Raw genomic sequence first — 16,762 nt, forward strand, 5'->3', positions numbered from 1 at the left:
ATCGTTGTATTGGTTTTTACGCATGCTTCAAAAGGTCAATATGAATGTGCAAGTTTACAAATTGAAAATCTTGATTATATGCGTAACATTATCTGGTTTCACGGAATTCGAAATTATTCGGATTCCCACACACGGTTATTCAGTTACGATACGTGAAGTGGCTCTTAAAAACCGGTATTATCAATGTAGTATATTATATGGCAATAGCATAAACCAAAAAACGTATTCGAAATATGTCTGCTCGACTACAACGTTGCCAAAAATTAATTCTAATATAAACGTGAGTAGAACGCAATCACGTCAGTACAAAATTGAGAACATTAAATGAATTATCTTTTATTCTTATTGTCACAATAATTGCATTCTCGATTATTAACAAGTTAATTGATATTAACGAGAACACGAGATTTGGTTCATGCTATTTATACATCCATATTATCTTTCAAGGAACAAGATTTCACAAAAATCATATTATATAATATGTTACATGGTGTTAAATTTCATAACGCCATATAATCTGTTACAGAATAATATAGAATTCTTGCAAATATCATGTATTTATGATCATTTGCCAGGTAAATGATATTTACCCCATATTTTTATAAAAATCTAATACTTTACGTTGTGACGCGCATTATTTAAGATTTTCACGTGAAAAATAATTTTAAGCGATGGAATTCATTCAACCGCGACCAATGTATAACCCGTTTTTGCATGGATTCCTATGAAAGATCTAACTGTTTCTGCTTTGAAAGCTAAGTAACCACGATGCGTTAGGAATAAAAATCGATTGAACAACTATCCAATTCATAAAATTCTCGATTGAGAGCGCCATAGAAAAATATAAATTGGCGGTGTATTTATGGTAATTCGGATTTCATTTACGAACAAAACGACATACCAGGAAGACCCGCCACAGCAATAATTATTTAGCACTACTATCGGTGCAGAATCCAGTATGCTAATGAACATACAGTTTTACGTCCGTTGAAATACAACTTTTTATACTTCATTCTTTATTTAAAACGAAAGTGTTCAAACTTCAATTATTCAAATTATACAGATATGGCTAAATCCCTGAACTTTTTAATCTTCGTTTATTCGCAATTCCCCAATTATCCGCACAATTCTATGCACCGAACTGTTCGGGTAAACAAAGTTCTACCGTACTTAAAAACCAAATTTAAATTAACACCTTGCATAAAATGAATTTATAATTATCACAAGTTGGAAAGGTGTATTACTGATAAAACGGTAAGTATAGAAAAATGATATGTATGGAAGTTAAGAAATAATATGAATGTTAAAAATATCTCTAAGAAGTTTGAATACTTTTGTTCGAAACTGTGATGTTTTGTCAATCAAACACAAATTTAACAAATGTATACAAATGTTAATAGACAAAATTCAAAAGACATTCACAAATTTACAAACTCTCTCATCGGTTATTTTTCTACTTGAACATACTGGATTCAGTACCGATCGTTATGTAAAAAGAAGTTCACCAATGTCCAGCAGGTGATCGTAAATATTTCTTAGAAACGCTTGCATATAACAAAGTCGCAATAATGCGTTCTCAAATGACTTAGAAACAAACGTTTCGAAACGATGAATATAAAGTATTTATATAAAATCAACTTCCACTTATTCGAATCTCAAATACCTCACAGTGACGATCGCTCCGCTCGAGCAATTTCTTCGTCGTATTTTTCACACTTGTAAACTCAATGTTCCACCAAAAACACCTAAGACTCCTTTAAAGATTACATTTACACTTTTTTAGTTTCACTAGTGGCAAATTCGAGAAATATACAATGCTCAGAGATTTATACTTGCATCACAGTGGTTTCTTTTTCATTTTACTTACTTTAAAAAATAAGCAATACAAGTCTAAAAAGAATATGATTGGCAGTTACTCACTCTGATCTTTATGCACTGAGTCGAACTGTACGTACACTTATATATATATATATATATATATTTACTTATATATATAATTGTTTGGAAATTACTTTTAATTCAATTGTCAATTTGTTTGTTTGTTTTTTTTTCAAAGTATCTCCTCTCTTTGTATTCAAATTCAATCCATCACGAGTGGCTCTCACTATTATGTTCGTATGGTACTGCAATTAAGAAGATAGATTGAGAACATTAATTTTAGTAATATTTTTTCTATTGTATATTATGTAGGCAGTAAACATTTAAATGTTCCAACAAACGGTCAAAAATTACAAATTCATATAAACTATAATCATAAATCTAAAATAAGAGAAAAAATTCCTGTGCTATAAATCTATTAGGTATGAATAAGATATTTGTTATGAAAAAAGCTCAAACTGTTGCAACCTTATTTAATTCACTGTGACATCAATTAATTATCCGATATTAGCATAAGGAACTAGGATTTGTTCGTCAATCCTTTTATACTGCCACTATAATGCTTTGCATATTGAAGTGGAATATTTATGCAAAGTATCATTATTATATAATGAAGGACATGCGAACATACAGTTTTAAGAATTATCTTTCCAACCTTTGGTAGATTACTATGCAAAATCACAAGAAATCGATGAATTATTTCTGTGTATGCTTTCAACGATTAGGCTCTGTCACTTCATTAAACAAAGGTGTTAATGAGTCAACATCCTGCAATCCATCGAAATTACCAAGTGGATCCAAATCATTTGTTTCCGTGTCGGTTTCGCCAAGGAAATTTGCTTCAAGCAAGTCCACAACATTTCTACACAAACTGCTAGAAGTAGATTCGTTCGCGGTTTCATTGTGCAAGTGTAAAGAGTTCAAAGTAGGACTCGAAAGCATTGGTTCGTTAGTCTCCTGATAAGTATCTTGCGATTGAACCGTATGTAACGGTGTTGAAGGATACGATCTCGATCCATTACTATCTTCCGTATAAGATGCTGTATACGTGGATACTGGCACAGGTAGCGGTGTATTAGGATACGAGCGTGACTGTATTATTTTCTGCAAGGCTCCGTCTACTGGAATATCAAGTACATTCGATGGATCTAACATGTCCTCTTCTGACAAGTTCAAATTCGAATTAGGTAGGGCATCCAGTACTATTGAATTGTTTTCTATTAAACCCTCCTCTGTGGGTTGCTCTGGTAGAATTTGTAGACTCTGAGTTCCATCTTCGTCTAAAATATTTAATATATTCGTTATATTTTCAGGGGTAATCTCTTTGTCACCCATTAAGAAATTTTGGTCATCTGATATAAAATTTGGATCAACGTCATCGAGTAGATATGTCGAAGTCCCTTCCGGCTGACCTATTGATCCAAAATCATTGAACTCGCTAGGTACTGGTGTAGGCGCGATGGAACTATTTGTAGATGGATTAAAACTCTGGCTTTGAAAGGATGATAAGCAATGCTGTGCCGAAATAGGTGACATTAATGCAGGATTGACCATTCTATGCAATGGAACCGATTGCGACCTGTAAAGTTCGTTGGTAAATTGTTTATTATTATGAAACAATTCGCTAATTTCTTGATCAGGCTGACTTTTTTGATAAACATTTTTAATTTCTTGCAAATTTTCTTCTCTTGGATAATTAATGAGTAATTGATTTTGTGGTGCTAAATCAGAAGATACAAATGCTGCACACTGTGGTCCTTGTCCTTCTCTTTTTGGTGTAACGGTTATTTGCGTTGCGCTACTATCTACTTGCACTTCCGATGATTTAGTAGAAATCAGCGGTAACTGTGGCGTAGAAGATGCTTGCCTGATTAATTCTGGACCACTTGTGGGAACAACGAAGGTATCATTTTTACTAGTGTAAGGCATGCTACAAGATATTGAACGTGATAAGGATTTGTTAACACGATGTCTGGAATTGCTTGCTTGCAAGTTACTTCTCGAACGGGGCACAGGTGTGTTTCGTGGTGAAACGAATGGGCTAGCGTTCGCAGAATTAGATTTGGAAGCGCGACCGTTAATAGGTGAATGTGGGCCTGGCGAAATTGGCGTAAAATTAAATATTCGACGACGTGTATTTGGACTTTGCGGAACTGTATTATTAATAACGTTCGAGTCTTGTACATGTTCTACCACATTCGTTTCAAAACTAACCCTACGCCTAGTATTACTTTGATTCGAGTGGTTTAACAAAGTTGGTAGTATCAAATTATGCTTTTGAGTAATTTCACGTTTTTCAACATTCTGCCTGATGATAGCTGTAGGTAGTACATCGACAGGTGCGTGAACAGTACCGCCTTTAAAATTCTGTTGTAATATTAACCGTAACTGTGAAACTTTATCAGATCTTGATATTTGTTCGTCGATAGCAATGGTGTTTGCTTCCACATCTGAACTCGATGAATTACTTTGTTGAAAATACTGCAATAATTCCTCCTCTTGTTCTTGAGAGTTGTTACCTCCATTTAAGTAATCATCTAGCGCATCTGAGTCAATAGAGCCAAGTTTCTCCTTACCCGCGAGATTTGTATTCTCCTGTAGTAATCGAATCTGATCTTTAGTTAAAACTGTAGATTCCTCCGTTGCGTTTGAACTAGAATCAACACCGCTAGGACAACCATTTACTTTAATGCAACTTTTGGAACATGTTGAAGGTTCGTTATCACAGTTTTTTACAGACTGATTGTTAGCAGCCTCGCTTGTTTTGCATTTGGTAGGCTTCAGATTACCAGCTAATATCACCGAAATTTTCGCGGGACGTTGAATAGACGTAAGCTTAGGCAACAACACGTTGGAATGCTCTACATTCTCTTGCATCTGCTGTTCTGTAAGTTTCGTTTGTTTCTCTGGGCTGGTTTCCGATGGCTGATTCAATACAATTGGATTGGCACGCTTTCTGGAATTCTTGGGTTTGATATCTCGCTGTGTATTTACGCAGTTGGTCATCACTACACTAGGGTTGCTATTATTCTGTACGTCTTCAATCGATTGTACCACTATATTATCACAGTTGGATTCTAGGGAGATGTTACATGGCTGAGCTTTAAGAACTTTCTTCTGCCGATTAGCTACTACAGCAGACAAACTCAATTTAGTTAATGCATTTTGCCCGCTTGATACATTTGTACCTTGATTGGATTTAGTTTTCTTATTTCCCTTATTTGCCCCTACTTTATTATCGATAGTTTTCTCTTTGTTCTGATTCTGAAACATTTATAAAATATTACACTATTATAATTGACTTAAACCAGGATTGGAATCCGAATTTTTCGCTTGCCGAGCGACTGCTTTAACTAATTACCGATTATCGAAAACTGTTTCATCTACAATGGTTGCATTGTATCTCTTATTACAAAATACATACCTGTATAGCAGCATCAAGATGACGATGCTTTTGATCCCTTATGTGTTCTCGCTGCTGTAGTTTTCGTTGCAATTGTAATTGTGCTTCCCTCAATTTTCCAGATTTTCCACTGATAGATGTTGCACACAAATCCGTATTCGACTCTAAACATGTAACGTATATTGTAATGTGTTTAATAGATTTGCTTCTAAAAAGTATGAAAATGATCAAACCTTTATTTGTCGATGTATTGGAATTCCCTGAAGCACATAATATGCATACAGCAGATAGAGATCGAGTATCAACATAAAGATTATCAACAAGATGACGTGCTAAGGCACTCAAAGTTGGAAATTTCATGCCTAACACACTTTCTGCCCATTCTCTAATTAATGTAGATGCAGCTCCTAACATTTCTTCAGTAATATTTTCATCTACTTCATCACCCTAAAGATATTTAGATAAAATAAAAATAATCAATTATAATTAGAGAATACATTGAGTTAATTTTAAGTTGTATTACTTTAAAAAAATTTAAGATTTCTAATTATATATATCTTAGTATATACATTTTAATGTTAAGTCATTTTCCTTCTCCATTTTCGAATGTATAGAAACAACATATATGCATACGTGCATACACTATTTCAATAATTATATAATTTTTAATAATTTTATGTCTTACAGTTTGAGTGCCAGATATATTAGGCAATGTTGGAGGATCTAATTTAACTCTTTTACGCATTCCAGCATAGCAGTACCGTGAATTGCCTCGTGTTCCCAATCTACGTGGTCGAACTCTCGGGTAGACTTGTTTCATAACTTTTCCAAAATCAGCAGTTGATAAAGGTTTCATAGAATTTCGCATACAATACATACTGCAAATAAATTGAAGACAAAACTGTGATATAACAAAATAACCTTAAAAATTATATTCTTAACTTAAATTCTTGCTCATTACTACTTACTTATATTCATCATAAACTTCTTGTTTCGGTAAGGAAACATCTGGATCTTCTTCCAAGTGTGTTTTAATCCACATGATTGTTTGATGAATTTCATAACGATTTCCTAATGGATTTAATGGTAGTCTTAAAGGATCAACAGTTCCTCCAGCATTAGTCAATGATAATGGAAGTTTCAGGTACAACAATAATTTTTCTTCTATTTTTAGCTGTTCAATTTGTGAAAAGATTTCTTGAATGCGTGTTTTTGATTCTTCACTATATACAGAGATCAATATAATTATTATTAGAAATGTTTCATACATATGTAATTATATAATTAGCAATTAAAACATCTTAAACTTCTAAAATACAAAATATATATTTTTTTTCTTTTATATGTTAGAGAACAGTATATGAATTTAAACTAACATTTTAGTGATTCAATTGATTTTTTTACATACATGGTATATTTTATTTCTTAAACACCAATAGTTATCATTAATATATTTCCTTTATTGGATATAGTCTTCTAATATATAATATAATGTAATAAAGTACTGACAATTTTTTACTTTTGTATATTTCTTTAGGACCAAGCAATATTTGGTACAAAATGGACTGATGGTTTAATATCGATAGTCACTGTATATTAATTACGCATAAAGAATAACTACATTTCTTTCAAAGGACTATTTTCTATTTATTTCAAAATCGATATAAGTCTTATCATTGCTTCATTTGTCTTATCTCTTCATAAAAATCTTTGGTTTTACTGAAATTTAATTATTGAGCTGTTCCTATTTTCCTATTTACTTAAAGAATATACTATTTACAGGAGAAACAATTTTTAAAACAATTTTTAATATATGCAACTTAGTTTGATTACATTGAAAAATTTGTAAGCTAAACTTAAGAAACGATTAAAAAATAAGGAAGAAACCATTACTGGAGTTCTTATAATTACAAGTACCATAAAAATAACTAATGAAAATACTTTATTTAAAATAATTGAAATCTTTTTTTATACTCTATACGATTAATTCGATAACAAAAATTGGAAACGTTTCATCGACAAAGTAAACGAAAGAAAATACTCGACTAGAAAGAAAGGAGAGGGTAGATCGGATGGAGGAATAAGAGTGAAAAAGCAAGAGAACAGGAGAGTAAAAAACAGGGGAAGCAAGTGAGGGTGAAAGGATTACAGAGAAAGAAACTGGTAAGAGAGATAGAGAGGGGGAGGGGAGGAAGGAGGAGGGAGGAGAGAGAGAGAGAGAGAGAGAGGAGAGAAAGAAAGAGAGAGGGAGAGACAGAGAGAGAGAGAGAGAGAGAGAGAGAGAACAATTGAATTAACCTGATGCTATCTTCGATCATGAGCCGAATTTTGTCGTACTTGGTGGTTGTGCCATGATTTGCTAGAGCCGTGAACTTGGCCGCGATGATATCTTGAAGTAGGTCGTCGTCGTGGAAGCCGTTTGAAAATCTGCCGGCAGCCGGTCGTTGATTCGACTGTGGTTGCTTGTTGTTATCGTTAATGCCGGCATTGATGCTACCGTCACCGTTCTCAAGGGAAACGTCAGTTCGTTCCTTCTTGATTCGCCTGCCGTCGAACGCGCTTTCGTCGGCATTAAGCTCGATTCTTGCGGGTGGTTTGCTGACGCAGGGCTTCGTTTGATCATGGTTATCAGTACTCATCGTACCCCGTCAGCGGAGGCGCTTCGATTATATGTGGAAAAATTGATCACCTCCCGTAGGACGATGCGAGTACTCTACCATTTTGTCAGAGTCAGCTGGACTACTTGTTAGCATTGCACTCCCGGTGATCATACATGAGCGCCATTCGAGACACTCCACTCGCGCGGACCGACAAGTCGCCGAAGCGCATACAGTATGAGAATAATCGCGAATCCGTCATACCGATCTCACGCGCAACATTTTATCCATGCCTGTTGGCATAGTTCATTTTGGCGGAATGCACTTATGCGCAGCCCATGACGAACTTTAAATTCAGTATTAGAGGATGATCTACTAGGCACGGAAATCCGAGCACTTTGCGCGTTCTTCAATCGTCATAGACCTTGCGCTTTGTCTTACGAGTACATCGCTTCGTGTCGCTTTCTCTGGCATGTCGGGTCACGTTTTCATTAAACTCACATTTCCCTTGAAAGCCTAATAACCATTGGTCGATTCCCTTTCCGTAATTAAGCTCCAATTTATATTTGTTCTACGTAATCTTACGTATAGCGTGTGTTTCATATAATTTAATATTACGTGGTTGTAAAATTATTTTATATCCTGCAAACAATTTATTACTTTTTTTCTCTCTAGTAGTAAAAAGGGGAAATAGGAATACTATTTGTTATAATGCTACTTGTTTTGTTTCTTCCATGTCGTTTTTTTTCTTTTCTTTTGTTGGATATTTCTAATTGAATATTCTCGTATAACAAGTGGCGTAGATAGTAAACATAATATAAAAATTTGCATTAGGTACAGGTAGAGAGGAAATTTCCTTTCTGGTATGTATAGTCTCTTAGATTCTGATACTTTGTGTGGTATTAACACAAGCACAGACCGATTACGGTTGTTCAATAGGAAATGGTTCTATCTAATGATATAATTTCTTATTGGATAGCTATGGTGCATTAAATGATTGGTTAATGTTGATATTTTACTAATTAAACAAATATAATTATATGATTTTTATACCTATAGATACGCATGAAATTACTAATAATTTTTTCCAAATTATTTTTTCCCGATTGCATTACTTATATGTATGATTGCGATATCAAATCAAATGGAAGAGTTTTGTAGATGTGCGTTCTAAACATTAATATCTGGTACCTGCGTTTCATATAAAAACAGTAAAAGGTGAGATCAATGAAATGTAAAATTTGTAGACTAACATTTTAATTAATCATTCTCATATATATCTAATATTATACTTAACTGTTACTTCATAGTTGGATTTACATCTTATCGCGAATCGTAATTTCTTCTTAATTCCTAAAGATATGTGGTAATAGTGATTGGTAATAGTAATTAATAGCAGTAACAGTAATTTTTAACGAACGTACATGTATTACGTATTACTTATCGTAAGAGAAAGTCACGTGCTCTTAAATTCAAAAGCTGAATAATTTATAAGTGTGATTTTTTTCTTTAAGAAGTCCGTTCTTTAAGAAGTCATATATATATGACTAGCGTCTACATATCGAATATATAATTTTGGTGAGTGACATTGTACAAAAACACATTATTTTTTAAAAATCTTCTGATGCAATTTTTGTTCAATTGACATATAATAATAGTTAGGTTATTTGTTCTTAACTTTTTGCAGATATAGAAGCATCGGAGCAAAATGTTAAAAACATTGAGTATTTCGCGAAATTTTTATTTACGACTGTTTGGATTCAGACAATATTTAAAATATTGTAACTTCCATTCAGAAAGGAGTGCAACATCTAGTGCTGTGAAATATGAAACAAATATAAAAGAAAACAATGCTAATAAATATCAAAAAGGACAAGTTATTCATGGTTTTATAGTAGATGAAGTGGCAAAAGTAGAAGAAGTATACCTGACTGCGATAAGATTAACACACTTGGGAACTGGTGCACAATATTTGCATTTAGCTAGAGATGATAGTAACAATGTTTTTTCAGTTGGTTTTCGTACAACTCCAAAAGATTCTACTGGTTTGCCTCACATATTGGAACATACTACTCTCTGTGGTAGTGAAAGATATCCATGTAGAGATCCATTCTTTAAAATGTTAAGAAGATCATTAGCTACATTTATGAATGCTATGACAGGGCCTGATTATACCATATATCCATTCTCTACACAAAATATGAAAGATTATCGAAATTTACAGTCTGTGTATTTGGATTCTGTATTTAAACCAAATTTGAGAGAACTTGACTTTAGACAAGAAGGATGGAGATTAGAACATGCAGACGTTAATGATAAAAATTCACCGATTATTTTTAAAGGGGTAGTCTTTAATGAAATGAAAGGTGTTTTTAATGAAAATCAGACAATATTAGCCGAACAATTATTGAATCGCATTTTACCCAGTCATACGTATGCGGTAATTTCTGGAGGAGATCCTCTTGTTATCCCTACTTTAAAATATACTGATCTGCTCAATTTTCATCAGACTTATTATCATCCCTCTAATTCTCGATTCTACTCGTATGGTAATTTTCCCTTAGAAGATCATTTGAAATTTATTAATGATCGATATCTATTCCTAATGGATAGGATTGATACATCTATGTCAGAAGTTCCTCCAGAAAAACGTTGGAATGAATCAAAAAAGTATCATATTACATGTAAACCAGATCCAATGGCTGCAGATTCTAGCCGACAAGGCAGTATAGCGATTGGTCATTTATGCAATGACATAACTGATATACAAAAAACTTTTGAAATGCAGATTCTATCTCAACTTCTTTTAACAGGCCCAAATTCAGCATTTTACAAATCTTTAGTAGAATCAAAATTAGGCGTTTCTTTCGGCCCAATGACCGGATTTGATGCTCAATGTAAAGACACAATATTTGTTGTAAGTTTACTTGGTGTTAAACCAGAAGATTTTGGAAAAGTAGAGGAGGTCTTTAATCAAACTGTAGAGAAAGTTGTTACGGAAGGCTTCATAGAAGATCAAGTTCAAGCTATTCTACATAGTATTGAACTTCAAGTAAAACACCAAACTTCCAATTTTGGTTTACAATTACTCTTCAATTTAACTCCATTATGGAATCACAATGGTGATCTTATACAATTAATGAGGATTAATGAAGCAATTCAGAAATTTAGAGAATCAATAAAAAATAATCCCAAATATCTTCAAGAATTAGTGAAAGCATACTTAATGGATAATAAGCATAGATTGATACTAACAATGTTACCATATGAAAAATATGATCATGAAAAGGAAATTGCTGAACGTGAATTGTTAGAATCTAAACTAAAACAACTTTCCAAACAAGAATTGGACCAAATTTATCTTGATGGTAAACTTCTACTCAAAGAACAACAAAAGCAAGAAGATGTGAATGTTCTGCCAACCTTGAAAATAGAAGATATAAAAGAAGATGTAGAACGATATAAGTTGGAGGATATAAAAATAGTTGACATTCCTTTGCAAATAGCTACTGAACCAACAAATGATGTTTGTTATTATCGTGGGATTCTTAATACACAACAATTAGCACAAGAGTTAAAACCATTACTATCACTTTTTAATAATATCATTTCAAAAATGGGTACAAAAAATTATGACTATAGAAATTTTGATCAGATGATACGATTGAAAACTGGAGGTTTAAATGTCATGAATCATATTGTTGAACACAAAAATAATTTATTGCAATATGAAGAAGGCATACTAATAGAATCGTATTGTTTAGATCGTAATGTAAGTGATATGTGGAATCTATGGTTAGAGTTGTTTAATAATGTTAAACTGTCTGATGTTGAAAGGTTTACAACGCTTGTCAAAATAATTGCAGCAGATTTAATTAATGGAATCGCAGATTTAGGACATACATACGCAATGAGTAGTGCAGCCAGTTTAGTCTCAACAGTCACTAAACGCAAAGAGACTTTAGCGGGATTACAATATGTTTCAAGTATGAAGAAGATGGCACAAATGAAAGATTTAAGTCCTGTATTAAATCAAATGCAAGAGATAGCTGATTATATTTTAAATAAACAATACCTGAGATCAGCAATAAATCTATGTGAAAATAGCAAAGACAAAATATTAGAAAGCATCACAGATTTTTATAGTTCATTAAAAGGCGTACCTAAAGATGCATATACTTTATCGCATGACAAAAATATCAAAATGGAAGCTAATGCTCTCCATTATGTGTTACCATATACTGTAAATTATACAGCTAAAGCTATCCTTACTGTACCATACACAGATCCAGATTTCGCGTCTTTACAAATACTTTCCAAATTGATCACCTCATTGTATTTGCATCCAGAAATTAGAGAAAAAGGTGGGGCTTATGCAGGTGGTGCTACATTATCAACAGACGGAATCTTTGCGTTTTATTCTTACAGAGATCCCAATTCTACTCGTACCCTTGATTTATTTGAAAAAGCTCATGACTTTCTATCAAAGTATCCATTGTCCCAAAGTGATATTGATGAAGCAAAATTGGGAATATTTCAACGTTTTGATGCACCAGTTTCCCCAAGTAATCGTGGAATGATTAAGTTTAAATATAACTTAACAGATGATGATATTCAAAATCAAAGATTGAGATTAAAAGCTGTGACTAAGGATCAACTTATATATGTTGCCAATAAGTATTTACAACCTGATCAAAAGCATATTAGAGTAGGACGTGCATTGATTGGACCAGTTAACCATGATTTATTAAATAGACATTCAGAAAATTGGAAAATTCAAAATCAAGAAGAAGAAACTCAAGCAAGAGCAATGGAATAACCATTTTATTAAAATAAATATTATTATTGTTAATTTTGATATAGTTATTATCATTATGCATTTAATATGCATACGAGTATAAAAACAATTCGTGTACTATTTGTAATTGTTTTTGCAATATATATTTGCAAAATATACAATAAATGTTATGAAAATTATAAGTGTACGCACAAAATTTCAGAATAAATTTCAATTATAGTTAAAGATTAAAATGTAAATTTTTCTCCATATCAGATGGCCAACATAAGTAAACATGCAGAAAATATATACTTCTTGGATGCGTTGAATTTATTCGCCAAAATGCAATGGCTTTATAATACTCCAGTTACTGATCTATTAACCAAAGGAATACTTGATTCATTTCCAAAAGAATGGTCGAATGTTTTACAAAGTTTAGAAAATGAAGAACTTAATGATTTTGTTGTAAAAAGAACAACAAAGGTTGGTAGATAATTATAATGATATAAATATGTAAATAACATATACATATAACATGTAAATCATTCATAATATTAAAAAAATATGATTTTATATTTTTTAGGCTGAATGGCCAAAGAGTTTGAATGTTTTCATTAAAAGGTGTATCTCTATTGATCAATTACCAACTATGAATACTATATTATCTACAACATTACCAAAGAACTTTCAAATAGGACTTAGTCGTAAAAAACAACATGAAATAATACATTTGGCACAGTTGGTACATGTGCAATGCACATCACAAAATGCTAAAATCATTGTTGATCTTGGTGCAGGTTTGGTAAGAAATTTGTGTCCATTTAGAATGCTTGGTATTAGTTAGAAAATTTTTGAAAAAATAGAAACAGATGACAATTGAATAATGTTTTTTCTTCAGCATGTTTTCATTACAGGGATATGTTTGTCAATTGTTATATCATTTATATGGGTACCAAGTTCTTGGTTTAGAAAAAAATCAAGCAAACGTGAACAATGCCCGAAATAGACAAATAAAATTGTATCCTGATTCATTAGCACATGTTAAGTACAGTTGTTGTGATTTAGCATGTAATTCTGTTGAGACCATAGAGACAATTTTAAGTAATGAATTTCAGGAGAATTCAAACATTTGTTTAATTGGCTTACATGCTTGCGGAGATCTTAGTGTTCATGCATCAAAAATATTTCGAGACATGAAAAGAGCACGTGTTTTTATCATGATTCCTTGCTGCTACCATAAACTTTTGATAACAAAAGATATAACAATAAATATATCGACCGAAAAGCAATATTTTAATAATTTTCCCTTGTCTAATTGCCTTAAAACTGTAATTAACAACACTGATTTTGATATTGGTACCTTTTTGCGGCAACCTTTTTTACGGTTAGCATGCCAAGAACCAGCAGATAGGTGGTATAATATGTCTATTAAAGCACACAACGAACATTCTTTTTATGTTCTTGCAAGAGCTGTTCTTCAATTATACGCAACAAAAAGTATATATACATTTTATATTTTAAATGCCATTTATTTGGTTAAATAGCACATACATAAAAGAAGAGACTGTTTTAGATGGATTTATTCTTCAGAAAAGAACTCGAAAAGGAACAAGAAAATCACAGTGTTTAGATTTCGAAACTTATATCAACGATTCATTAAATAGATATAGTCTACAACTACAAGAAAAAGGAACATTACAAGATGGTAACACTACACAATATGATTATTATATACTGTAATCACAGATTGTTGCACAAAAGGTCCAAATTTTGATATAAACATTAAAAATAAAATAGTTATAAAACAGTACTAAATAACCCATACATCAGACACATATTGTTTTCCAGATATGCAATCTGATCTTGATATGCACAAAAAAAATATAATAGAATTATGGAGAAATCATTGTCATAAGTTGAAAATTGTAGAAATATATACTGGTTTGCAATTGATGTTACAAGCACCAGCAGAGTCATTAATTTTGCAAGATCGATTATGTTGGATGAAAGAACAAGGTTTAAAAACCAAGATTATCCCAGTTATGAGTAAACGCTTGTCTCCACGAGCATATGCAATTGTATCCCAAAAAGAATAATAAATAATAAAAATTTGTAGTTTGACAAACTGTACTTTTATACAGTTATTGTAAGTATTACAAAAATTTTATTTACATTAAAAGAACATTAATTAAAGATTACTCTGTATATATTTAAGAACACTAAATTAAAGTGATAATAATCGTTAATTTGAATATTTAATAGTTTTTAATATATTATTCTTGAAATATATATTATGTTGTATTTTATCTATATGGATGAATTTGTGACGCTGCTTTAATGTTTGTTTTGATAGCACTTGGAGCTTTACTCATTTGTCCCACTAGAAATGTATAGAATTTGTTACTTTTGTACATACATAACATATACTAAATTAATTATGATAGATATCTTACTAGATGGATTGCCTAAAGCTCCTTGTCCTGAAGTTTGCTGTTGATTTCCAGGTCTACCTACCATCATTCCACTAGGTACAGAGTTTACACCAGATTGAACCATTTGGACAGAATCAGACTGCAGTAGATAAAAGTGAAAGATAAAACATCATATGTATATGCCTAATTCATTGTTTATGCACATAACATAAAAGAAAATTATACTTTTAAAGAAATTTACCTTTAAACCTTTACCCATACCCACAGCTGCTACAAGAGCATGAGTGTCAGCTGTACTACTCGTCTGGGCTTGAGTTGCTCTAGAACCAGCTTCACTTTCCCATTCTTCGCGTGCTTTATTTGCTATATCCCATACATGGTTAATAACTTTTGTATACTGAGTTACTTGTTTCTGAAAATCATAAAGTGCACACATATTTTAGGAAATAAACGATAGTTAGCGTTCCACTCGCTAAATGGACCAAGTCATAAAATCATAGCGTTATAAACTATTAGAGGAAACTCGATATTGAAAACTATAAAATATAAATATACTTTTACAAAATATTTTTGAAACATAATAAATGTTACAAATTTATAACTGGAATGTCAGTCCGAAGCGAATGGAACTAATAAAAGCTGAAAGCTAACTGATAGTAGCTTACATTGCAGTCCTAGTTGACGTTTAGTTAGCACATTAAAAGAGAAATAGAACATCTTATAACAATACAAAAATACAAAATATTGTGTCAGTGTCATAAAGTATTTTCAAAAGGATTAATTTCATTATATTTGTTAAATATTTCAAAATAAGTGGAATTCATATAAATATTTTATAGCTGATTTTTAAAGTGTATACAAGTAACAAATGTGTTTTCTTACATGTGACGTTTCATAATTTAAATTCGCAGCTTTTGCTTCAAGTTGCATCATTTTTTGTTCAGCTTGAGGCTCTACTTTGGTTCGTAAATAATCTGGCACTAAGTCATGGGCAAATGTGGGAATTCTATTTTCAGTTAGACGAAGCAATTCTTCATCTTTCTCTGGACTTAATCGTAACGGAAGAACAGTTAAGTTCCTCAAGTTCGGTGCTTTGTCGTGTCCAAGAATTTTTGAGAGACTAGTTAGCTACAAAGAGGAAAATTTGTTTTACATGTAATCACTACTAAATCTAATAGGATAATCTGTTTAAAAAATTCAACTGAGATCTTATACTCATTTTACATTTTATTAATTTTATACTTGTCTCATATTCATTTTAGTATTATAGTATTAAAGTGTACTCAACAATAATATTTTTTTATATAATATTTAATATATCACTTACATGTCCCGAAATAAGTGCAAAATTATCAAGGAAATTGGGCCAATTTAATGTTTGATATTCATGTTCCAGTTTATATATCATAGCACCAATTGCAGCCTTTAAATCATTTACTCTCATAATAATAGCCTCTAAAGCGGAATCTAATTGCTTTTCTTCTCGTTGCATTTTGACGTTTGGAATCTAAAAACGTAAATGGTAATTTTAACAATTTATTGGTCCAAAATCATGGACAATAGTAAACATAGAAGAGCAGCAATTTATTTCGTGCATGCGCACTTTATTTTTGGCAACACTGACATCAAAGTGTCGATAGAGAGTTTCGCTACTCTATACCTTAATATTGTGGTG

General features: G+C 32.0%; 4 protein-coding genes across 8 annotated transcripts; 2 read left to right on the plus strand and 2 right to left on the minus strand.

The window, feature by feature from the left end:
* Positions 1-327: 327 nt before the first annotated feature.
* On the minus strand, positions 328-8,476 carry LOC143422623 (uncharacterized). Of its 3 annotated transcripts, none has more exons than XR_013101746.1 (7): positions 7,580-8,475; positions 6,250-6,504; positions 5,967-6,159; positions 5,515-5,728; positions 5,303-5,445; positions 2,534-5,142; positions 328-2,123 (listed from the first exon to the last, which is right to left on the minus strand). XR_013101746.1 is itself a non-coding variant. In XM_076893408.1 (7 exons), exons 1-7 carry the CDS (start codon positions 7,918-7,920, stop codon positions 2,089-2,091), a joined length of 3,657 nt encoding a protein of 1,218 aa, XP_076749523.1. In that variant the 5' UTR covers positions 7,921-8,476; the 3' UTR covers positions 328-2,088. The 3 variants fall into 3 exon arrangements, 2 of the variants coding, with proteins under 2 accessions (XP_076749523.1, XP_076749522.1); XM_076893408.1 differs by having other exon boundaries at positions 2,667-5,142; positions 7,580-8,476; XM_076893407.1 differs by having other exon boundaries at positions 328-5,142.
* A 583-nt stretch (positions 8,477-9,059) lies between these two features.
* LOC143423243 (methyltransferase-like protein 25B) lies at positions 9,060-14,763 on the plus strand. 2 transcript variants are annotated; one of them, XM_076894423.1, is made up of 6 exons: positions 9,060-9,096; positions 12,932-13,138; positions 13,239-13,457; positions 13,570-14,152; positions 14,229-14,360; positions 14,504-14,763. In XM_076894423.1, exons 2-6 carry the CDS (start codon positions 12,932-12,934, stop codon positions 14,749-14,751), a joined length of 1,389 nt encoding a protein of 462 aa, XP_076750538.1. In that variant the 5' UTR covers positions 9,060-9,096; the 3' UTR covers positions 14,752-14,763. The 2 variants fall into 2 exon arrangements, with proteins under 2 accessions (XP_076750538.1, XP_076750540.1); XM_076894425.1 differs by lacking the exons at positions 9,060-9,096; positions 14,229-14,360 and having other exon boundaries at positions 12,837-13,138.
* Positions 9,415-12,864, plus strand: LOC143423242 (presequence protease, mitochondrial). Its single transcript, XM_076894422.1, has 2 exons — positions 9,415-9,456; positions 9,566-12,864. The coding sequence occupies exon 2, from the start codon at positions 9,587-9,589 to the stop codon at positions 12,695-12,697; it is 3,111 nt and encodes a 1,036-aa protein (XP_076750537.1). The 5' UTR covers positions 9,415-9,456; positions 9,566-9,586; the 3' UTR covers positions 12,698-12,864.
* A 64-nt stretch (positions 14,764-14,827) lies between the features above and the next one.
* Med8 (mediator complex subunit 8) lies at positions 14,828-16,656 on the minus strand. 2 transcript variants are annotated; one of them, XM_076894426.1, is made up of 5 exons: positions 16,415-16,656; positions 15,954-16,215; positions 15,329-15,492; positions 15,109-15,226; positions 14,828-15,035 (listed from the first exon to the last, which is right to left on the minus strand). In XM_076894426.1, the coding sequence occupies exons 1-5, from the start codon at positions 16,577-16,579 to the stop codon at positions 14,959-14,961; spliced, it is 786 nt and encodes a 261-aa protein (XP_076750541.1). In that variant the 5' UTR covers positions 16,580-16,656; the 3' UTR covers positions 14,828-14,958. The 2 variants fall into 2 exon arrangements, with proteins under 2 accessions (XP_076750541.1, XP_076750542.1); XM_076894427.1 differs by having other exon boundaries at positions 14,832-15,035; positions 15,329-15,499; positions 15,970-16,215; positions 16,415-16,653.
* Between the last annotated feature and the right edge of the window lie 106 nt (positions 16,657-16,762).

This window comes from Xylocopa sonorina, chromosome 4, assembly GCF_050948175.1.
Source record: "Xylocopa sonorina isolate GNS202 chromosome 4, iyXylSono1_principal, whole genome shotgun sequence".
NCBI classification, from domain to species: Eukaryota; Metazoa; Arthropoda; class Insecta; order Hymenoptera; family Apidae; genus Xylocopa; species Xylocopa sonorina.

Bases quoted from the DNA above. Each gene is read 5' to 3' on its own strand.
- LOC143423242 (XM_076894422.1), top strand. From the start codon at position 9,587: ATGTTAAAAACATTGAGTATTTCGCGAAATTTTTATTTACGACTGTTT.
- LOC143423243 (XM_076894423.1), top strand. From the start codon at position 12,932: ATGGCCAACATAAGTAAACATGCAGAAAATATATACTTCTTGGATGCG. The intron at 13,139-13,238 runs GTTGGTAGATAA...TATATTTTTTAG, and splicing joins TTGTAAAAAGAACAACAAAG to GCTGAATGGCCAAAGAGTTT. The intron at 13,458-13,569 runs GTAAGAAATTTG...TTTTCATTACAG, and splicing joins TTGATCTTGGTGCAGGTTTG to GGATATGTTTGTCAATTGTT.
- LOC143422623 (XM_076893407.1), bottom strand. From the start codon at position 7,920: ATGAGTACTGATAACCATGATCAAACGAAGCCCTGCGTCAGCAAACCA. The intron at 5,446-5,514 runs GTTTGATCATTT...TTACATGTTTAG, and splicing joins CAATACATCGACAAATAAAG to AGTCGAATACGGATTTGTGT. The intron at 5,143-5,302 runs GTATGTATTTTG...TAAATGTTTCAG, and splicing joins ATCTTGATGCTGCTATACAG to AATCAGAACAAAGAGAAAAC.
- Med8 (XM_076894426.1), bottom strand. From the start codon at position 16,579: ATGCAACGAGAAGAAAAGCAATTAGATTCCGCTTTAGAGGCTATTATT. The intron at 15,493-15,953 runs GTTACTTGTATA...TTCAGAAACAAG, and splicing joins ACATGTAAGAAAACACATTT to TAACTCAGTATACAAAAGTT. The intron at 15,227-15,328 runs GTAAATTTCTTT...TATCTACTGCAG, and splicing joins GTATGGGTAAAGGTTTAAAG to TCTGATTCTGTCCAAATGGT.